General features: G+C 43.6%; 1 protein-coding gene and 1 long non-coding RNA gene across 4 annotated transcripts in view; one reads left to right on the top strand and one right to left on the bottom strand.

Annotated features, from left to right (window-relative positions):
- Positions 1–55: 55 nt before the first annotated feature.
- Positions 56–22,964, top strand: LOC111559170. Of its 2 annotated transcripts, none has more exons than XR_002740156.2 (3): positions 56–190; positions 20,432–20,665; positions 22,465–22,964. It is a non-coding gene; the product is annotated as an uncharacterized LOC111559170 (long non-coding RNA). The 2 variants fall into 2 exon arrangements; XR_006593527.1 differs by having other exon boundaries at positions 185–315.
- DCP1A (decapping mRNA 1A) overlaps positions 1,549–23,655 on the bottom strand; it is a 58,316-nt gene continuing 36,209 nt past the window's right edge. For both annotated transcript variants that reach the window (XM_003982326.6, XM_045051518.1), the window contains 5 exons: positions 20,415–20,528; positions 9,569–10,321; positions 7,566–7,631; positions 5,825–6,043; positions 1,549–5,513 (listed from right to left, as the gene is read on the bottom strand). In XM_003982326.6, the coding sequence (XP_003982375.3) occupies positions 5,433–5,513; positions 5,825–6,043; positions 7,566–7,631; positions 9,569–10,321; positions 20,415–20,528 (1,233 nt within the window). In that variant the 3' untranslated portion in view covers positions 1,549–5,432. The remainder of the gene's footprint in view (positions 5,514–5,824; positions 6,044–7,565; positions 7,632–9,568; positions 10,322–20,414; positions 20,529–23,655) is intronic.

Raw genomic sequence — 23,655 nt, forward strand, 5'->3', positions numbered from 1 at the left:
TACCTGGTTTCCTAGGCGCCGACAGATACAAACCAGCAGGTGAGCAGACCACTCTAGCTTTTAACAAACACTGGTAGAGGTGGTAACGAGACCCAAGAAACTACAAAAAGCAATCCAGGATGATTGATCATGGAGACAGCAGAGTCAAGAAAGGAATTCTAGACCAGCTCTCCGGCCTGCTTGGCTTCAGGTCTGTGACCCCATTCTGGCTTAATAAGCGACCTTTGGCACATAACCCCAGCCGCTCTCAGGTTCGACTTCCTCTCCCTAAAATGGTTCACCATGAATATCCAAGAAAATAAAGAACAGCAATCCGTAAGTATTGAAGGAGCATGCGGCTGTACATGACTGGGGTGTGTGTGTGTGTGTGTGTGTGTGTGTGTGTGTGTAAACAGCCATAAAGCACAGGCTAGCTTATTCTCTGCCTTAAGAAAGTAGGCATGGATAACAAACATTTTATGGAGAATTTTGCTTGGAAACTAAATTGTTGACAATTTAGTTAAACTAAATTTCTTTTGGATTTTACTAAAATGTTAACAGTTGTTAGGGAGATGGGTAATTAACCAGTTTTTTCCTCTTTAAACTTTTCTCTATTTCCTATAATGATTATATTCTAGTTTCCTCCCTCCTTCTTCCCTTACCATCCTGGATGCTGGGCACATTATAGCTTGATACTCATGAATGGAGTGAATGTGGGAACTGACCCCAGATTGTAGAGTCTCCCATAGAACAGTGTTTTTGTCTGTGATTAGAAGCGTAACCTAGACGCACCTGGGTGGCTCAATTGAGTGGTCGACTCCTGATTTCAGCTCAGGTCCTGATCCTAGGGTCATGGGATAGAGCCCTGAGTTGGGCTCCATGCAGAGCGTGTAGCCTGCTTAAGATCCTCTCTCAGTGTGCCTGGGTGGCTCAGTAGGTTAAATGTTTTAACTCTTGATTTAGGCTCACATCATAATCCCACGGTTCATGAGATCGAGCCCCGTGTTGGGTTCTGTACTGATGGCATGGAGCTTCCTTGGGATTCTCTCTCCCCCTCTCTCCCTCTGCCCCTCTCCCTGGATTGTGCTTGTTCTTTCTTAAAAAAAAAAAAAAAAAAAAAAAAAGCGTACCCTCTATCATGATGAGCACTAGTTGTTGTCATTGAATTCTACTCCTGAAACCAATATTGCACAGTATGTTAACTAACTAGAGTTTAAATAAAATTTTGAAAAAAGAAAAAGCATACTCTGTATCTGGGGAAACCACAGCAGAGTAAATGAAGTTCTTTAGCTGTCTACTCACAGAAGTTACACACTTAATGTTTAGCTACCAGGGAAGGAGGCGCTCATCCACAGACGCCAGGACTCAGGGTCTTCAGGCCCAGGAGCCCGTGTGGCCTGTGGCCCAGCTGGCCGGGCCCAGGATGGAAACACACAGCCAAAGGCTTTCTCTGGCAGCTTTGCTCTCTCACCTTAACCCATCTCACCAGTGCGAGGCTCTGGCAAACGGTAGCAACTCATTTAGAAGTTCCATTTCTATAAATTAAATAAAAACACAATTAAAATGTAGTAGGTGCTAAAACTTGGTTTTGAACTTTTATTAAAAAAATATATTTGCAAACATATAAAATTTAGGATGAAAAATGCTCATTTGAAAACATGTAATAACTTAATATTTGCAAACATACACAGATGGTATAAAATCCATACCATTAAAAATGTTAATGATGAAGTATTGCGCTCATGGAACAAAATCTTGCTGTAATTCCAGAGCTTCTCACCCCCACGCCTCAGGGAGCGGAGAATCTGGTACACGGAAAGTCATGAGAGCCACATGGCCAAAGCAGTAATACAGAATAAAAAACCATTTAGAACACATATTTTAAAAACACATTTCTTAAGGATCACACAGGTAAAAGGGAAACACGCTTCTGCATTTTCCCCAAAGTGAACGATATTGCATCTTAGCATTTCAAATGATGTCAAATACAAAACCGAGCGGAACATTGCACACATCTCTCCTGCTGAATTTGCTGGAAAACAGGCTCCTTGAGGCCCCGGCCCACTCAGGGAAATGTTCTCAGGCACAGCTTTTAAAAAGCCCGTGCAAGGTGCTTTACTTGGTTTAGATCTTAACATTTTATACACCTGAAAACACAGGGCACTCTTGGTTCCAGAAGGTACTCTGAACACAACCGAAGAAAACCAAAGCTAGGTAAGAAAGAAATGTGTGCTCAGCAGCAAATATGCAGCAAGAATGCGGGACGCCCGTCCCCGTGAATCCTTGTCCTCACTCACGTGGACCAGACGCCCCGTGCCTGTGCCCCCTCTCATTCCTGTTTCTACCTTTTGCCCAGTTACTGTGTGATGGCTGATTTTGTTTTTTAAGCAGTTAGGCACCTTCAATTTCATGTTGCATTATTAGTAATACAATGGCAGTTATGGCCTCTTCTACCCAAATGAGAAAACTTCAAGCTACATTCTTGGGGGGGTGGGGGGAAGAATAAAGCTGCATGGTTTAAACATATTTACCTAGTACAGGATTTGATAGGGTTTATAGTTCTTACAAGGAAACACAGGCAGGAAAAGAACAGATGCTTGACATGCAAAATTGGGCCGGACACATTCTAAACAAGGTGTGTGCAGCCTTCAGCAGAGGACCCAAGTCAACTTGGGCTCTTTGCAAGACACCACTCTGTGAAGGCTGCTGAAAAGCCTTGGAAGGTGAGCTGTGGACACTCCCACGTAGACAGTATGAGAGGCTTCTCCTGACACTGACAGTCACTTGGAAACTTAGGATTCAAAGTCCCACCTTAGGAACTCTGGAGAGACGCACGACGAGGAGGGGCTTCTGCCTTAAAGGAACAAGGCTGTCTGGGAGGTGCAAGAGTCCATTCAGGACACCATGTGACTACAACACAAGAGCAGGGCCACCCACTGGCCTGGGGCGGGGGGGGGGGGGGGGGGGGTGGAGGGTGGCGCACAGATGGACATGGTGGCCTAAATGCAGAACTAGCAAGAAGCATCTGTGTTTTGATGTCCATTCTGATTGAACTAAGGTTTGAAGTGAAGGTTCCAGTGAAGTCACCGCAGCAACGTAAACATGCAACCTAAGCCAGCATGAGGTTCTGGATAGTAAGTGTGACCGAGGAGTAAGGCAACTGAGCTGTGACTTCTGGGCCAGGGTCATACAACTGCGACTGTTCAGGCTTGGCCTGACTTTTCTGGGGACTCATTCTGGCCTAAACTTCCTGGTAATCGTGACAGTGAACTTCTGGCTTCTGAATTTTAAGTTAATCATACATGAATCTTAGAGTTGAAACAGGCTTACCCTTTTCAGGTCTCCATGGCTTGGGCACTTAAAAGTTTATTTTCCCACTAAAGAAACCTTATCATAGATTCTCTTTTCTGTCTAACATCTTCCTTGCTTGGAATTAAAGGGTGAACGTTAACAGATCTGACTGCAGACCCTCTTTAAGATAGTCGCTCTTAACTCCCACATAATATTATACATACTCAAGGCATTTCAAGTCAAATGCCTATCACAACAAGAATCCCTTGATTCTTCCACGTGCCAAAGCCCACTGAAGCTACACTGGGGGTGTAGTCAAACCTCTTCTCTGAGAAAACCTGTTTCTGGAGTCACATGGGCTCCCCCAACACCATCTCCTGCTGTAACACTCTGTATCTTACTTCGATGTTCTCCTTCCTGGGTGACGTACGAGCAATTCATTTTTGGTTGCTGAATTTACACACTACTTTTGAAAACAAACTATTCCCAATGGAGTATGAGAATGTATGAGCTTCCCTGACTTTTGAACAATTCACAAATAACCAGGTAGACAGGAAGAGAAGACACTAAGTTGACAAGCAGAAAAGTTGCCCAGGAAGCATGTTTAGACCAACAAAAGCCAATTAAAGTAATCTTTATGCTAAAAAAGAACTAAGACCAAACTAAAACAAGTATGTCATTCACAAGTAGTTTTCTAAAATCTCAGCTAGGAAAAAAAAAAAATCTATGGATTTATGATTGAGTTACCATTAAAGCTTAAATGATTGTTCCGAGGAACCATCACATCCATCAGCATTATTCATAGCTAATCCTTATGCTAGCTGGTTGAGCCAATTGGGTTTTTACCCCATCATTAAATAGTGCTCAGAAAAGTAAGCAGTGCATCTTAATTGGTTAAATACTACAAAATGATCTGTATCATAGAAACGAAGACACTTTCATTCAAAGAGTATCTTAAAATTACTATTGCTGAAGTAAATCAAAATCTACATTAAAATATTACTAATCACCATTACATGCCATAAAAGAATAAATATAAATCATGGCAGGTCAATAGCAGCATAACAAAGCATCTTTACACATCTTCACACTTTGGGCTGCACAAGTACTCACAGCCTAGGAATACATTGGTAAAGTTCTGAATTTCACACTTTGTTTTTACCTCCATATTCTACAATAAAGTAAGGGCAGTGTGAATAAAAGCTCCCTTTTCTGCATAGCTTTAAAACTACTCTCAGTAGACTCGAGGAATGGAACCAGAATGGCTTTGTCAGATTGGTCCACTGGTCCTTTTGTCAAAGTGTTAAGGAAAACAATCAACAATGATTTCTGCGTTTAGACAGAAAAGGAAAATAAGGCTACACTTCACACAAAACTTAACACTGTCCAAACCACTCAAGAGTTTAACATAAAGTGAAGGTTTCTGATCGCGTTCGGTCTTTACCAGCCCCAGCCTTTGCTTCCAAGGTGTGACATGCTACTCCCATATTGTCACAGGGCCTGGCGGGGCCCTCTTCTCATGGTATCACTGCCCTGGGAGCCGCTGCATGGCAGCACGGGGGACACTTAGAAACAAAGCACAACTGAGAAATTTCAGAACTTTTAAGGCCCAGATGGGGCATTCATATAAAATATACTTCACTTGGAACAAATCAGTCTTAATTCGCCAACTTAAACTCTGATCCTTAAAACTCAAAGCTACTTTGCGCAGAACAGACTTCTGCTCTTTTCAGAACTTGACTATGAGCCTAAGACTCGAGTTTCTAGGGTGGGGAGGAGCAGGGGAAGGGGCGCGGCTGGGCTGAATTCTGCTGCAAGGCTGGTGACCCCTCCTAAGACCTTGAAAGTGAAAGCAAGCTGAAAATCAGACTCCTAATTTCACATCCTTTCTTAGAGCTGATGAAAACACCCACACAACTTTAACACAACGGTCTTTTTTTGTTTTTGTTTTTGTTTTTTTTTTTGTCAAAACAAAGGTCTGCTGGTGATGCTTCACAGTGAAACCTCCATTATCACTGAGAACGTCACTTGGAAAACATTCTTAAGGAATGAGTCTCTTTCTCATAGGCTCAATTTCAGGATTCTCACAACTTAAAGTTTCCATGACGAGGCCTATTTGTTTCTGAGGTCGACATTCTGCCTTCGGATTTATTCTGCTCCAGTCATAAGTTGTGGTTGTCTTTGTTCTTGGTCAGAACCTGCAAGTAGACTTCGTGAAGTGTACTGAGGAAGCTGGAATCATTCTGGAAGAGATGGTAATGTTTGATTTACCTCAGTAGAACTTATTTCCTTGACAAAAGTTTAGGAAAAAACCTGTATAATGCTTTGTAGAACTAATCACCCAAAGAATCTCACCACCCAGAGACAAGTGCAAACCATACTTCGGAATTCACTCAGTCACTTTTCCATTAGGAGTGTATGTTCAGAAAGAGAGAAACATTACTCCTGGCTAGGCTTGAATTTACTTTATGAACGGATTTTCTAAGAAGAACTTACATATTTTTTTTTTAATTAAAGAATGAAAGTTTAAAGACTCCACTGATGTCCTACATACCTTTATTAGATGTATTAATGTATCCTGGAGCTGAGACTTGCTGAGAATAATGGAAGGCTTTCTCTGATTTTCTGATGTTCCAACAGTCAGGGGAGAGGGGGCGCCTGTTTTCCTCTCAAGGTCTGCGGACCTTGTAACTGTCTGCTGGAAAACACTTGGGGACAGCAGGACTGAGGACACTGCCATGGTTGTTGCAGTGACCAGCGTGGGGCCTGCGACCTGCAGGGGAGCAATGGTCATGAACAAAGCTTGTTAAAGGACGAAGGGCCTGTTTATTGGGATGCCAAGTCTGATCATCATAGAAAGGAAATAGGACCACAGCCAGATATGAACAGTAAGAACAATCCTATGGTTATTAAAAATGTAAAGTTTTATATGGGGAGCACAGGAATGATTGGAAGAGGGCAAGAGGGAACTTTCTGGGGTGATGGAAATGTTACATGTCTTGACTGGGTGGTTACCCAAGGGAATAAATGTGTGTTAAAACTCATAAAACACCTGCACTTTATCTGTATTTTACTTCAAAAAAAAAATGGGGGGGGGGGGGGGGAATAAAAAAATCCAGTTATATGAAGCATTAGTTTCTTCTGTAGTGTTTAATACATTTATTATACCACTACAGGTATCAAAGATACACCCTCTTGGGGCACTTGGGTGGCTCAGTTGGTTAAGCATCCAACTTCAGCTCAGGTCAGGATCTCACAGTTCGTGGGTTTGAGCCCTGTGTCGGGCTCTGTGCTGACAGCTCAGAGCCTGGATCCTGTTTCAGATTCTGTGTCTCCCTCTCTCTCTGCCCCTCCCCTGCTCACAGTCCGTCTTGCTCTCTCTCAAAAATAAAAACCTTAAAAAAATTAAAAAACAAAGACACAACCTCTTACAAATAAAATGAACATCTACCCCCATTTAGATGTGCTTCTATGCTAACGATGGCTAACCATCAGAATACACTAAGCCAGTAATAATCAGCATTTTTAATAATTCCCACATTTGATACAATCAGCAGGCATCTACATTCCTTTCTTCTGTCACCCCTCCCATTCATAAACTGCCACAGTTTGGTGCCATGCCAGGCTGAGCGCCCCTGCTGATCCCCACGCAGCAGGATGAGATATAGGGAAGACCAGTTCATACCACCAGTCAGGAGCTGGCTGCAGTTGAAGTTCTAAGACTTGAGGAGGGTGCAAAGGCTCAAAGGCAAATGGGAACATAGAAGTTTAGGAACTGAAAAAATAAGTGTGCACTTTGAGGTTGGTAGGTAATGGAGGGTGGGGAAAACATTTAAAAAGTGAAGCAGGAGAGAACAAGCAGAGGACAGAGTACACAGGCCTGGGAGGCGCTGTCGTTATAGCTGCGGGGAGCAACGAGCGCCCAGAGCACAACAGCGACTCGTAACCAGGGCATCACAGCTCTTCCGGGGCAAAGAGCACCTCCTCCTCACGGAAACCAGGCTGACGTGCACTCAGCTGACACACACAGAGCGCCCAGCCCAGCTGGTGGCTGATCCTGCCCTGCGTACGGTCGGGGAAGACATCAGTACAGAGATGGTGACTGGAGGCCCAGGGTGACTGGGTGACTGGAAGCCCACAGGGGCCGTGGCGATGAACTCGGCTGGGGTGGCAGGGGAGCCTGGCCTAGGAGGGGCATCTAAGAGGGCTCTAGGCTTGAAAGGTACAACGTTCTATGGCACTCACAGCAGAAGAACTGAAATATAATGTGTTCTTCAGAGAAAGGGGGTCCTTACCGGGATGGCACTGGGTAACACCTTAGGCTGGACAAAGACTTCAGGATCCTGGTTTTGCTGCATAGACTGCAATGTTTAAAAAGAAAAGATGAACAGACCTAACAAGTTTCCATGAAGATTTCCCAGCGACCGGGGATAAACCCACATTAGCAATAAGGAATAGTTCAGACATTAACTAGCTCCTAGATTCCTGAGGGAAGAGGCTGACAGCAACATTTAACAACGTAACCAATGTGTCATCTGTGAGGCCAGGGCTCTGGGACAGCCTCCGAACCGCTTGGGTTCCCTAAGAGAGGGGCTGTGTGCAGAGCCGTCAAGAGGTCTCTAAGGAAAGCAGAAACCTGTATCTAAGAGCTGGGGACAGCCCAAGCACATTTTTGCTGTTGAGTCTGTAGAGACGCCATGTTCTGGCAGCACGAGACCTTGCTAAGGCCGTGTGGACTCTGGACAGGGCGGCACTAAACAGTCCTCATGCAGAGTCACCTTCCTTCCATGTGCTTGCTACATTTTGTCCTCCTTCACTGGGAGACAAAGAACTTCTTGCTGTAGAGCAAATGCATTAGAATTCAGTGAAGCCCCAGGCCTTAAATGAAATGGAAATGGAAATATACACGTATGTAAGTGTCCCCTGTGAGGAGGCTCACTGGAGTGCTGGGAGCTGTCCCCAAGGCCAAAACATGGAGGGGGCAGAACAGTGGTGGCACGGGTGTGTCAGGGGGTGACACCAATCTGTTATAACATTCTCTCTGCTTATACTACAGAGAACCTCAACAGAAATGGCCCAAAATGAAAACTGAGCAATATAACCAAGATACTGAACTCCCTTTCTTTCTGTGCAAGTTTTTAAAGGACTGGAACAGAACAGTCCACTAACTAAGAAATCCCACACGATGATTATGATGGGCTCGTCTGTATAATACTGTTCGGTATGATGTTAAGACTGTGGATTCTTATCAAAGGGCACAGGACTGAAGTTTTGGGAGGCAAGCAACACTGCTCTCAAGCAGAAGACTCTGCCCCTCTCGAGAAGCTGTGTGATCTCGTACGCATCACCGCAGTTGGAGCTGACTCTCATCTGCACACTCACCAGCCTCATCCCTCTCTGAGTGGCAAGCCTCTTCTTCACGCCCCACTCCCAATCGGCCACCAGGCCCCACTGCCCACGCCTGTTAACAAACCTGCTGGTCCACACTCTCGAAGTCAGGCCGCACCAGTTCAAGCCTGGGTAACTGTCTGGATTCCTTCGGGTGGCCCTACTTCCAGCTTCTCCTTTCCCAGCTCACCACCTCCCCTTAAAGCCCTAGAAAGGCCCCCTGGGGCTGTGAGAACAAGCCTCAGACTGCTTCACGGAGTTTACAAAGTCCCGCTCCTCAGCCAGTACCTACGCCCCCAAGGTCCTCCCAGAGGAGGCCTGGCCACACTACAGGTCCTTAAGTTCAGCAAATGCCTCTCATCTCCAGGCCTCTGCACACACTATTTTCCTGACCTCAAACACTTTCTCTACGTCTAGGAAAGAGCTGACTAACTCCTACTGAGTCTTCAGATCTCAGCTGAATATGAGCTTCATTGGGAAGTTTTACTTGATCCCGTATCTCCAAATCGGATGTGATTATGGCCCGAGGTGGGCACTCAGTGAGTACCAAGGGAGTTGGGGATGGGACAACGCTGGGGATAATCTGGATCTATGGTCCTGAGTCAAATGCAGACTCCTGGAATTGTCAGGCAGAAACAAACAAAACCCCCTACAACGCATGCCCTGACAGGAAAATACCGATATTGTTTTTTAGCTTGTATCAGTTGAGATATCTGGGAAAGTGGAACTGAGTCACAACACCGTGTACCAACGGTCTAGCTGTTCATTACTGGGCTTTCCACCTCCTGTCTTCCGGCCCTGGGTGTACGGAACAGTCGTCTCTTTGAAGTGACTGTCTCATGGGCGTCAACATCAAGGCCTCTGCAGCCCCATCCTACCCAGTTAGAGCCCCCCACCCTCCTGCCGGTACCTGAAGGGGAGCAAGCACCATGTTGCTGAGGGATGCTGAGGCTCGCGCGGCTGCAGTCTTAGGGGGAGGCTCTATGAAGCTCTCAGGTGTGGCCAGCTGGCCGGCTGCTGAACAAAAGCCGGATGTCATGGCACTTTTCCCAAGTGACTGCGTCTGTATTTGGTCATGCTGTGGGGTCAACCTGAGTTTCTGGAGAAGATCAACACTTGGGAGCGAGGTACCAGCTGTGTTTGTCACACTCAGTGGGGCCCTGAAGGGGCTCTGGGTGGCAGTCAGATTGGCGTGGCTCAGTTCAGGGACTGGCTGGCTCAGAAGTGGAGACCTCTGTCTTGGCGTGGTCTTCACCGCCTGTATCATGGTGGTGTTTCGGGGTAAGCTGGGGGGAACCTGTGCCGTAGGAGCTTCTGCTGGTAGAGTCGGACTGAGCACAGGGCGCAACGGGACGGCATAGACGGGGGCCTGTTTTTCACTGGACTGTGTGATGGAGGCGGGAGTGATCAGCACCGGGGTGGGGACTTCAGGTTGGACTGAGTGGTGGGAGGCAGGATGGACACCCAGGTTGTCCGACTGAGGGGCTCCTCCTGACTGCTCAAAGGGAAATGGTAGGAATGAGCTGGGCTCTTTCTGGGAGGCATCTCCTGGCAGCTTCTCCACTTCTTCTGACTCCAGACCCACAACACTTGGCTGTTCTTTTGGCAAAGAGGTTCCAAATAATTCTTCCACTGTCAGATGTTTGTGTCCAGATGGAGCAGACTGAAAAACAAATCAAACTGCCCAATGAAAGAAATCTCTTGCAAACCAGTGTAACCAGACTTCTTTCCCATGAACCAAAACATTTTGCAGAAGCAACGATAGATGGAGTCTGAAAATAAGGAAATGGAACAACTGCAGATGTGCTAGGGACTAAGGCCAAAATGCATCTTGTCTCCCCGAGCTGGTGGGCAGAGATCTGCATTCGTACTAAGATCCAAGTTTTAGGGACTCCCAGGATAGTGTTAGAATTCACCTTGTTTTCTTGGCAAAGGGATATAACGTAAAGGAGAAATATTACAAATAGTGCTTGGTTGCCCTGTACCAGTAACACAAGCAAGGAAATAATACTCAAGAGGACAGAGGGACCAAACGCTGAGTAAGTAATCCTATCTTTATTTTCATAGTTCTTGATAAAAAGCTAGGCACTGCACCTTGAGGACTGGGTCTTAAGTACCAGAAAATAAACTGAACTGTTTTTTAAAATAGCAGGCCGTTCCTCCCTTCTACTACAAGATCACAGATTCCTTCAGAAGCAGCAGACATGTAGGTCTGAGAATGTTCACTTTGCATCTGCTGTAGTGGTCTGGCTTACTGATACCACTGCAACGATGTGGAGGGGGGATATTTACACTTTCCACTCCTGAGCTTTCCTACACCTTCCCTTCATGTGCTATGGTCATATTCATTTGCCCTTTATTTTCAGAGTGCCTGCAGGGTGCCAGGACCTGCGCTGACCTGTGCCCCCAGGACACAGTAGGGAGGAACAAAAAAAGTCTGACCCTGACAGGGCTTGTGTTCCAGTGGGGAACTGACCTAAGTACTTTGAAAACACATACAGCCTCGACATATGGTTTTATTCCATAAGCGTGTACACTACTTAGCTGCTCAGATATATATTCACGTGGAAAAAGACGGTTCGCTGAAACACACGGTTTTCAGTTCCTCAGAAGGCCGATAAAGGCCCGACACTACACTGCCCCTGAAGCAGAAGGATGAGTGCACTATGGTGTGACCACATTTCTACAGGAAAAAAGCACTGGTTTTCCCCAGCAAGTGTTTGCTACATCCGTGTGACAAGTAGTTACAGGTTTCCCTGCTATCTGAAGGGGGAGCGTTCCTGGGAAATGTTTCTAAGCCAAAATGGCGGAAAGTGAAGAAGCAATTACCATTGATTCATATGGAAAAATTCTGAGTATCTCTGGGTCCCCAAAATAACCCATTTTCAGCTTTTCTTTACAAAATTTTTAATGTTTATTTATATTTGAGAGAAAGAGACAGAGAGAGAGAGAGAGAGAGAGAGAGAGAGAGACAGAACATAAGCAGGGGAGGATCAGAGAGGGAGACACAGAATCTGAAGCACGTTCCAGGCTCTGAGCTGTCAGCACAGAGCCTGCCGTGGGGCTCGAACCCATGAATGGTTGAGATCATGACCTGAGCTGAAGTTGGACGCTTAACCAACTGAGCCGCCCAGGCGCCCCTCTCTTCGGCTTTTCTGATACCTTAGAACACATCTTGCTAACAGGTGCTCACAGACCCAGGTCAAGGCTGTGGCGGCCTGAGGCTGGGGTGCTGAGTGTGGTTCCTGGGGAAGGGGCTGGGCAGGGCTGCCCTCTGTCCAGGGTGCCCGCTGCATCAGTAGCTCAAATGTCCAATGTTATTTGACTTTTTACCTCTTCTCACACAAGCAAAAACTGTCTTTGGATTTCTTTCGGTTGGCAAAACAGTTACCGATGTGGGTCTTTCCTAAAAGCAAAAGTGGCTTAATGTGAACTTTTGAAAAGGGGACGGTGGGGACACCTGTATCGGGTTTAGCAGGTGCCCAGGACACTGTGCTGAGATGGGTGGGGTGGGGAAGAGAGGGACTTACTGGCAGCAGGTTCTTAGGGGAGGGGTTGAGGCTCCCTCTGCTGTGGAGGGAACCGGGGAAAGGAGGCCAGTACCCAGGGGGTGTGCAGGGTGGCTCACTTGTGAGGGGTGGATGGAAAGGGAGTGCCACTGGGGTGTCTTATCACCTGCTGGGTGAGAGAACGGAGGTGGGGCAAAGGAACAGTTGTGGAGAAGAGGCAGAAACTTCCTCTAGTTGTAGCAAAATTGTAATTCCATACCGAATCATTTCTTCTTAGAAAATATCCAGTAAAGAGAATTAATGTGATATTTCTTGGCAAGTTAATGGGACAAAAGGCTTTAAGTGAAGGGATTCTCAAATGGCAAGATTCAGGCCCCACCCCCCCCCCCGCCCCCCCATTAATGCTGTAGTCACAACACTTCTTGTACTTTAAGGAATTTTCCAGATTCAGGATCTTACTTCAAATACAATGTAGCACTAACATCTATTATAAACTGTGGAGGTAAAAAAAAAAAAAAATGCAAAAGATTGTATACGGTTTAATTTCCTTATGTTTTTACTTCTGAAAAAGTTGCAGAGTTTAGGATCTGAAATCAAAGACACCCAGATTTAATTCCCAGCTTAGCTGGGAAAATTATAGTCTATTTAGTTACCTCATCTGAAAAATGGGGGCAATTATGGCAATTACTTCTCACAGAGTTGATGTGAAAGTTAATTTCTCAATGATACCTGGTGCCCAACAAGCATTCAATAAATGGAAGTTGGCTATTATCATTATATGAACACCAGACAGTCTTACTAGCAATCATAATAAACCTGTGTTTGTATATGTTTTAAGAAACATCAAATACTATGTTAGAATATTAAAAATTCATCAAATCCTTCTGGAATATCATACCCCGTGATGCAAAATAACACTACCACCTAATGGGCTATCAAGGCTGTAGTATTATAAATCTGTCATGCCCTGATGCAATGACTCATTAAAGACACAGTTGTTGGGGCTCCTGGGTGGCTCAGTCAGTTAAGCGTCTGACTTCGGCTCAGGTCATGATCTCACAGTTCATGAGTTCAAGCCCTGCAATCAGGCTCTGTGCTAACAGCTCAGAGCCTGGAGCCTGTTTAGGATTCTGTGTCTCCTTCTCTCTCTGCCCCTCCCTGCTTGTGCTCGCTCTCTCTCTCTCTCTCTCTCTCTCAAAAATAAACGTTAAATATAAAAAAAAGACATAGTTGTTTATTTAAAACTCACTGGTATCATTTCAAATCCATTCAAGGTAATTCAAAAACAGACAGCAAATTCCCATTTGGGACACACTTCTCGTCCTCTCTGTCCAGGCCACATAACTAGTAGCAGGGGTGCATAGGTTCCATTTCCCCAGATGGGCACTAGGATTGATTCACTTTTAGATCTCTGGCATCATAAATGTCCACTGATGAGCACAGACATAATTCCACTCCTCCCCACCGATTTCTGACAGTGATGGCAAAATATACATAACCAAAGTTACCATTTTAGCCATATTTAAGTGTAAAACTCAGCAGCATTCAGTACATTCACAATGCTGTATAACTACCACCATTATCTACTTCCTCACTCACAGCCCCTGATAATCTCTATTCTACTTTCTGTTCCTATGAATTTGCCTACTCTACGTACCTCGTTTAAGTGCAATCATATACTTGGCCTTTACTTACTTCGCTCTTGACACAGTGTCCCCAAAATTCATCTATGCTGTATCATTTCCTTCCTTTTAAAAACGCTGACAAATACTCCATTTGTATGCATATACCACATCTTGTCTACCCATTCATCTGAGCATTGACACTTGGGCTGTTTTCACCTTTTGGCTATTGTGAATAATGCTGCTACAAACACTGGTGTAAAGTATGTTTAATCCTTGTTTTCAATTCTTTTGGGTATATACCCAGGAATAGAATTGAGGACCTTCCAAACTGTTTTCCAAAGCTGTTGCACCATTTTATATTTCTACCAATGATGCAAAATGGTTCTAACTTCTCCACGTTCTTGCCAACACATCGGCCATTTGTAGATTTGAAAAAATGACTATGCAAGTCATTTGCCCATTTTTGAGTTGGGTTAATTCTCTTTTTATACACGTTACGTCTAGAACAAAATGGTCAAGACTGCTTGGCAAAAAGTACTGGAAAACTACACTAATTTTTATTCATTAATACAAATTATGTCAATCTTAACCACCACATCCTGTTTTATATGTATGTATATACACACAAAACAACGTGTGGATGTACATACTTTGAGAAATACAGACCACATTGGGGCTATTCTACTTTGCAAAAACTTGAGTCTTTCCCAGGTAAGAATACAAATATTTTACATTATAAGAAAAGGAGCAATCAAACAACACGACATAGAGATAACTCAACATGAAATACACCTTTGGCTTCAAAAATGGCATGATTCAGGTAGCAATTTTTACCTGTCTAGTGGAACATAAATGGACTTTTGAACAATTAAAATTACCTGCATGTACATTTTGAATGTTTTTACACTTATGCTTAAAAAAAAAAAAGTATTTCTAAGAGTTTAAAATTGACTTCACGTTAAAAAATGAAACTGGGGCACCTGGGTGGCTCAGTTGAAGGACTGTCCAACTTAGGCTCAGATCATGATCTTGCTGCTCATGAGTTCGAGCCCTGTGTCGGGCTCTGTGCTGACAGCTCAGAGCCTGGGGCCTGCTCTCTCTCTGCTCTTCCCCCACTTGCACTCTCTCTCAAAAATAAATAAACATTAAAAAAAAAATTTTAAAAAGAAAAAAAAAAAAAAAAAAAAAAAAGAAACCATATTGGAGAGCCCTGAACCCTGATTGCAAAAGTAGCAGAAAGCTTCGAGATTTCTCCATGCAGCCTCCCTACAACTTCTGCCAGGTCAGAAACATTCTCAGACTGTGTCTGGAATAGGACGTGTGGTAATTCATTAGGGTTTCAGAGGAATCTCTGTAAGAAGAGATAAACGAAGTTACGACAGCAGGAAGACTGACCTCAGACAGGACATGTACTGTGTGTGTGTGTGTGTGGGGGGGGAGATCCCTGTGCTGCACACCTGACACGCATCACTCATCAGTGAGGGCAGTGCTAGTAGCACTGCCACTTTGTAGGTGACACCCGAGTACGACAGACCCAGACTCCAACCCAGTGCTAACAGTAAGTCCATGCTCTTGACCCTTATCCCCCTGCACTGAGATGTCGAGTAAGTATAGTCTAGGACACCTACTCAACTGGATAATGATAAGGACTTCCGGAAAACAGAGATACACCTAAGAGATGGCTACAGGTCAAACCGTGCCCAACTTTTGGAAATATGTACCCGGCTGCTGAATCAGTCACAAGAGACACGCGAACGAAGCATGCTTCTCCACACAAAAGCTTTACGGTCTCTGCATTTGAGAGGACCCTTCTACCTTCTGCCCAGGACAAGAAAAACTGGCTGCACTGCTCTGGTACTTGGACTACTTATTCATGGATTCATCTCACCTCATCCACAGAAAAGGGAAATTTTCTTCTTCCCTCATGTCTGAATATGCTTCAAATCTGGACTCCATGTTTTGCAATGCTTCCCTTACATCAAGGGTTAGTCTCACCATTCTCCCTGTGAAATGGGATTCTGGGAGGAAGAGTATGTGCACTGCCAAATTCCAATATACTGAATTAGGCTTTTCTATTCCTTCCTCACTCCACAGCTCTTGTCACTTAGGGAATTTCCTATTTCTGTCTGGACCTATGGTGTCCATGTCAGATTTCCGACCTGGTCAGTGTACTGGGCACACCAGAAGCTATGTATTATTTAGGAACCAAAAGCAATATAAAACATACCAGGGAAATAGTCCCAAGGGACTTGTGAATTGTGAAACTGAAATGGAACTGAATATTATCGGGACTTGACAGCATTTGCTCCTCAGCACCAGGTGGCAGCATTACTAAACACGTGTACAATCTGTGTGGAGGGTTGATTATGGATTTAAGCTAATTTTAGTCAATCACATGGCTTCTGACAATATCCAGATCACTTTGACCTATAAACTGGGATCTCAGAAGACTGTGAGAAGGAGGGAATAGCGGCAGCACTATTCTCACGGGAGGGTACAATTCTCTGTGTGCCCAGCGAAACCCTGTGCGCCCACAGATCCAACACCGGAGCTTTTGCTGACAGGCTGAGCAGCTACAGCTCGTCATACTCCCCTTCATCTTTCCTTTCTTTCTTTCTTTTTTAAGTTTATTTATTTTGAGAGAAAAAGAGAGTGTGTGAGTGTGTGAACAGGGAAGGGACGGAGAGAAAGAGAGGAAGGGGGGGGAGAGAAAGAGAGAAAGAGAGAGAGAGAGAGAGAGAGAGAGAGAGAGAGAGAGAGAGAGAGAGAACGAGCCTCACGCAGGCTCTGAGCCGTCAGGGCAGAGCCCAATGCCGGGTTTCAACTCATGAACCGTGAGATCATGACCTGAGCCGAAATCAAGAGTCGGACGCTCAACAGGTGGAGCCACCCAGATGCCCCTCACACTCTTCCTTCATCTTTCAATGGACAGTGTTTTATGGTTCTTAAGGCATTCTTTGGGGTCCATTTCTCACTCCCCCTGTTATTAACTTGGTTTGAAAGTTTATTACAAAGAGTCTCTAATGTATAATACAATGGAAGCTATGCATAAAAATAAATGTCTTTAAACTTAATGATTAAGGGGCGCCTGGGTGACTCAGTCGGTTAAGCATCCGGCTTCGGCTCAGGTCATGTTCTCGCGGTTCGTGAGTTCAAGCCCCACATCAGGCTCTGTGCTAACAGCTCACAGCCTGGAGCCTGTTTCAGATTCTGTGCCTCCTGCTCTCTCTCTGACCCTCCCCCGTTCATGCTCTGTCTCTCTCTGTCTCAAAAATAAATAAACGTTAAAAAAAAAATAAAATAGGGGCGCCTGGGTGGCGCAGTCGGTTAAGCGTCCGACTTCAGCCAGGTCACGATCTCCCGGTCCGGGAGTTCGAGCCCCGCGTCGGGCTCTGGGCAGATGGCTCAGAGCCTGGAGCCTGTTTCCGAATCTGTGTCTCCCTCTCTCTCTGCCCCTCCCCCATTCATGCTCTGTCTCTCTCTGTCCCAAAAATAAATAAATGTTGAAAAAAAAATTAAAAAAAAAAAAATAAAATAATGATTAAGATTTTTTTCTCCTTTTCATTGCAGTTGCCCTATTTGTGGCAAATGAACTCATTTTTTATTGCTTTTAAGGTGATGGAAATTTTTTATCTCTTGATCTTGGTGGTAGTTACAATGTTTAAGTTACATTTATAAAATGTTACAAGGTTGACACTTTAGATTTGAATATGTATACTATGTATTAATTATATCCCAGTAAGAAACTGTTCAAATCCTAGAGCAGCTAGAGTTTTACAAAATTAATGTGAGTCTCAGGGTGTCTGGCTGGCTCAGTCAATAGGGCATGTGACTCCTGGTCTCGGGGTTGTGAGTTTACGTCCCACATTGGATGTGGAGCCTACTTAAAATAAAATTAAAAAAAAAAAATTAGCCTGGGTCTCAGTTTTCACACACACACAATACTGGTATTAATGCTACCTTCATCTCATGATTATATAATTTATGTTGCCATGTGAAGAGCTATTCTCTGTACAATAAAAATGCTGACACCAGGTGCTACTGGACTTAAGAAACAAAGCTTAAGAGCATTTTGATTGTTTGCAATTGCCTGGAAATCTCTGCGTAGTTCTCATTTCCTCCCCGCCCTTCTCCTGGCCGTGGTAATACGTGCTGCTCCAACCCACTGCAAAACCTATCCAGCCAAGAAGAGTGTGGCCTGCCACCTGCTGTACTCTTGAGACGGGAGAGTACTCTGCTGCGGTGCCGAGGCCAGACTCTGGATATTGGGCAGGGCTCTGGGAAGCTTTGTTTACCCTTTCAGAAAGCAGGCATTGACTTCCTGAGCCTGGTTTGAATTATAATACTGATCAGTAATAGGAAACCTCTTTTATCCTAAGGTCTGTGCTCTAAATGGTTCTCTGGGTCCTGGGTCTGTTTCTTCATTTGGTTCTGACAAGAACTCTGGGAGTTGGCAGCGCAAGAACCCTTAAGCACATCATTCAGAAAGCAAAGGGGAAGTGACTGCCTCCACTGAACACCCAGGGCTGATAAGCCGGACCAGAAGGAACACAGGCAGGCTGTTCCTTCTCTCCCTCAACACATGTTTTGCAAAAATTGCATTTTATATAGCACAGTTTTTAATATATGTTTGACCTTCAGGACTCTAAATGCAAACACAGTAAAAACGAAGCATGGGAATATAGTATTAAAAAATGGCTTAAATCATCATCTAAATATCTAAAAACATTATGGATATATTGCTGATGGGAATGTAAAATGGTACAGCCTTTCTGGAAAACACTATGGCAGTTTCTTAATAAACTAAAACATGAAATTACCAAATGACCCAACATCTGCACTCCTGGGCATTTATCCGAGACAAATGGAAATTTCTGCACAAAAACCTGTATAGAAATGTTCACAGAAGTTTTATTTGCAACAGCTAAAAACTGAAAACTACCCAGATGTCCTTCAACAGGCAAACTGCCAGAAATGGTTAAACACATTTTGGTACTTCTACTTGACTGGGTGGAAGAGTAAAAAGGAACAAACTACTGAAAAACCTAGTAATTTCAATGAAATCATGCTAAATGAAGAAAGAAAATCCCAAAGATTTCTATATCATTCCATTTATATAACATCATTGAAATGACATTATAGAAATGGGGACAGCTTTGTGGCTACCAGGGTTAAGGATGGGAGGACAGGGAAAGGAAGTATGACAGGGGAGTCAGTGTGAGAATACAAGCACAACACAAAGGATCCTTGTGTTGATGTAAGTCTTCTGTATCTTGACTATGGTGTTGGATATACAAAGCTACATATGACATAAAATTGCACAGAAATACAGACATGCACATAAACACAGAAGTGAATATGAATAAAACTGAGGAAATGTGAACCAGATGGGTAGATTTTACCGGTATCCTAGTTGTGATATTGTACTTTATTTTGCAAGCTGTCATCAGTGGGGGAATGGGTAAAGGGTAAATACAGAAATGGGATCTTTCTGTATTTATTTTTTAAAGTTTATTTTGAGAGAGAGAGCGTACATGTGCACATGCGTGCACGCAGGAGGGGTAGAGGCAGAGAGAGAGGGAAAGAGAACCCCAATCTGACAGTGAGGAGCCCCATGCAGGGCTCAAACTCACGAACCATGAGATCATGACCTGAGATGTCTTGATTTAGACTTGGACGCTTAGCTTACTGAGCCACCCAGGTGCCCCTCTGTATTATTTCTTGTAACTGCATGTGAATCTGTAATTATCTCAAAATAAGAAGTTTAATTAAAAAGCTATGGGTTTTACTTGGTATTTGTTCATTTATCAAGCCATTGGTTATAAAGAAAACTAATTTAGTCAACAAATATTTACAATGCTAAGTGCAGGGGATATGGCAACAAACAAGGCAGACAGAAGTGCCTGCCCCCACAAAAGCTTACATTCGGATGGGGAGGAGACATAGTGCACACAGTAAGAAAACAGCAAACCAGGTTAGCTGGTGAAGCCTTAGGGAGAAAATAAGGCATGGGAGGACAGGGGTAAGGGTTCTTTAAAACAGGGTGACCAGAGAAGGCCTCACCTGTATGGAGAATGCTTGAGATTTGAAGGAAGAAAGGGAGCAAGCCCTATATGGGAGGAAAGTGCTCCAGGCGAAGGCAACAAGTGCAAAGGCCTGTCCTGAGGCAGGAGCAAGCCTGGCACATTTGTGGAAAGGCAGAAGGGCCAACGAGACCAGGGCCAAGCAAGCAAGGCAGGAAGTAAGAGATGAGGCAGGGGTCAGGAGGCCATGGACCAGTGACAAGGCCCTGGCTTTTAATGGAGGGCGATGGGACACTACTGGGCGGTTCTGAGCAGCGTGATGTCGTGCTCTAACTTCTGGTTTATCAGGATTACTCTGGCTGCTGGGTGAAGAGCAGGGAAGGGAGTGGCAATGGCAAAAGCTCTATAACCAGAGCGGAGGCTCCTGCAAAATCCAGACGGAAACACAGGGCAAATGACAGGAGTTACCATGTTGTTGCCTGTATGTATCCACCTCGACAGGTAAACAACAAATATTTTTTGTACCTCACTGATATCCTTACAAAATATTACTCTGTGTTTTGTACCCTGGGCAAAGCTAGGGCTTTAACTGTACAAACCTTATCTTGTGACCCAGATGGCGTCTCTTCTAGAGTCTCGGTGCTTCCCAGATTGGAGAGCTGAGTGCTTGGCTGTAACCCAGGGCTGGAGATATTGGAGTCGCCCATCTGATTCTGAAATTAAAAGGAAAAGTATATCATGTGAACAGTTTGCTGACTACTATTTGGTCCATAAGACATCTGAGGTTATCAGCAATGCTATTTTAAAAACAAGCAAAAATTCCCCCAAATGTTTTGCTTTGGACCCTCAGGTAAGTAACTTAAAAAATAAAATTTCTAGACAGTTGAGCACTTGGTTTTAGATAATAGTGACAATTGTTTTTATATCCCTTGAAGTGCATATATTACTGCTAAGTAGTGTTGCACTGTATGACCACATTACTGTCTTGTGGAACACTCACCCATAGGAGGTCATTTGTGCTATTTCCAGTTTTTGGTAATTACGTACAGAGCTTTTATATTCATAAAACCTCATGCACGGGTTTTTGTGTGGACAAAAGCATCATTTCTCTAGAGTAAATACCTAGCGGTGGTATACCTAGGTCATATGGTAAAATGCATTTTTCTTCTAAATTTTTGTAGTTTTAAATTTAGATTTAGGAGCCATTTTGAGTTGATTTTTGTATAAGGTGTTACATTTATGTTATGGATTTTTTTTTCTTTTTTGTATGTGGATGGCCAATTGTTCCCAACACTATTGGTTGAAATCATTGTATACTCTTAAACCTCAAACTAAAAAGATCTCTAAGCATCACCATCAAGATGACAGTCATTAAATGTTTTAAAATTCCTGTTAACTTATATGTAACACCAAAAGTGAAAATACTTTTGGTCTTAAAGAGAATCCTAAAAACAGATCATTAGGTGGGCACAGAATTATGAATTCTTAGGAACTGAAGTTATTATATTTGGGCTATGTGATCCATTACCCATGTCACAATGGACACCAGAAACAGTTTAGAACACTCAGGAGACCAGATTTAAAAACGAAGCCCCAAATTCAGTCCAGGGACACATTAATTTTGATAGCAGAGAATAAGTACTGTGCTTAGCACAGCGTTAGGTACTCCAATGTTAAATGAATGGCTAAAATGCATTTATTCTATTCAAATGACATAATCCTTATAACACTTTTTATTCAGTGTTATCCATTTAGACAGAGGTGAAATAGCCTGGGACAGCCTATGAAATATCTTTTTAAAAACATCTATTACTGAAATACAGTTGACACACAATGTTATATTGGTTTCAGGTGCACAACATGGTGATTAGACAATTCTACCTATCACACAGGGTTCACCCAGGCAAGTGTGGTCACCATGCAAAGTTATTACAACATTACTGATTATATTCCCTGTGCTGTATTTTTCATCCCCATCACTTACTCATTTTATAACTGGAAGTCTGTACTTCTTAACCCCCTTCAACTGCCTATGAAATATCTTATTTTCTACCCCTTTGTGCAACACCACCATCAATATGTACTAACACATTATGGAGAATTCTTGGAATTAAACTGCATCACAGAAAAGCTCAAAACAATGTTCATAACAAGTTCCTAAGAGCAGAGGGTATACAATGTTCAGAAACATTTTCAAAATTGGGAGTTTTCACATAAAAATCCCAGCTTCTTATTTTCGGAGAGAAGCTGGACACCTTTGCAACAACTGGCTGGAGCTGAGCTGCACATGACTCTCTGATGCAGGGCCAGGTTCTGTTTGCATCAGGGCTACCCTGGCCCACCCACTACATGTGCTTCCATGGCCCATGTGGTTTTGGGGGCAGTTTAGTCTTCTCTGCTTAACTCAACATGAACTACAAGATGGGCTGTACTTTAAAAGGTCTCAGACATTTTTTTTATACATGTGCAGGGCTGTTCTTGGAAGGTTTAATCTGAGTTTGTAGATGATACTTGCTATTTGTACAGATTCGGGGAAATGGACAATCAAACTTTCTGGAGGGTAATTTTATTATAATATTTAGTAAAAACCTTAAAAATGACAAAATCCTTCGATCTACCAATTGTATTTCAAATGGTTTATCTTAACAGAAAATGCTGAACATGAAGACTTAGCCACAGGATATATTTCTGAGTTCTTAAGAGAATCAGAAAAGAACAGCATATTGTTTATGTAAAGCACGGGAGAAAAAACATGCAGCTATTAATACCACTCTTCTCTTTTTCAAAAAGTTTTCATTCTACCGAAAGAAATCTCACAGGGACTCCCCTGTGAGATGAATAAATAGCTACTGTCATCAAGGTATTGTTCTTTGAAAGAAAAAACTGGTTACAAAAGAGTTAATGAAAGCGACTTTTAAAACTAGTTAATAATAAAACTAGTGTAGAGAAGCATACCACACACTCTGGGACACATTTACACATATTTTTGGAAGGATACAAAGTATTATCAGTGATTATTTCTAGGTGGTGGGATTATGTTTTTTTCTTTTACTCTAATCTTTAAATATGAAATAGAAACAACCTCTCAACCAAAATCCAGGATTATATCCTGTGGCTACAAGCAACTCAGTAAGGGCCGCTGTAAAGGATTGTGGCTTTAGCTATCTTTCTTACCTTTATTATTATTACTTTTTAATGTTTTGTTTATTGTTTAGAGAGAGAGTATGACAGGGGAGGGGCAGAGAGAGAGGGGGACAGAGGATCTAAAGCGGGCTCCATGCTGATAGCAGTGAGCCTGATGCGGGGCTCAAACTCATGAACCATGAGATCGTGACCCGAGCCAAAGTTGGACGCTCAACCGACTGAGCCACCTGGGGGCCTGTTACTTACCTTTAAAAAAGGTAAGTTGGTTAAAACAAACTATAGGACTTTAGGAGAAAACGTTGACTATAGAGTTTTAATTTCCCAACAGTCTTTACTATAAATCCTTCACCCCAAAGCGTGGAATTTCATTCACGGTGGGTGGGGGAGATTTAGGATTGGGGTTACATGCCATCACTGAGGCATGGCTTGCACCTCTGCCCTAGACTGTCAATCTAAGTCTCTACTACAGATAAACAAAGGGCCATCTGGAGCTGCGCGGCAGCTGAGAGCGCCCATGCAAACACTTGGCTATGAATTCACGGGTCACTGCGAATTCCAACTCCCATTTGGTTGGACGACAGGCAAGTGTAGACAGGAAAAAAACCCGCTCTTTCAGGAAGCTCCACCCATTTACAGATAGTTTTCAAAACCAGAAAGAATGCATTATAAAAAGGAAGTACCAAAGATTTACAAAAT

This window comes from Felis catus, chromosome A2 (genome assembly GCF_018350175.1).
Source record: "Felis catus isolate Fca126 chromosome A2, F.catus_Fca126_mat1.0, whole genome shotgun sequence".
Taxonomy (NCBI): Eukaryota; Metazoa; Chordata; class Mammalia; order Carnivora; family Felidae; genus Felis; species Felis catus.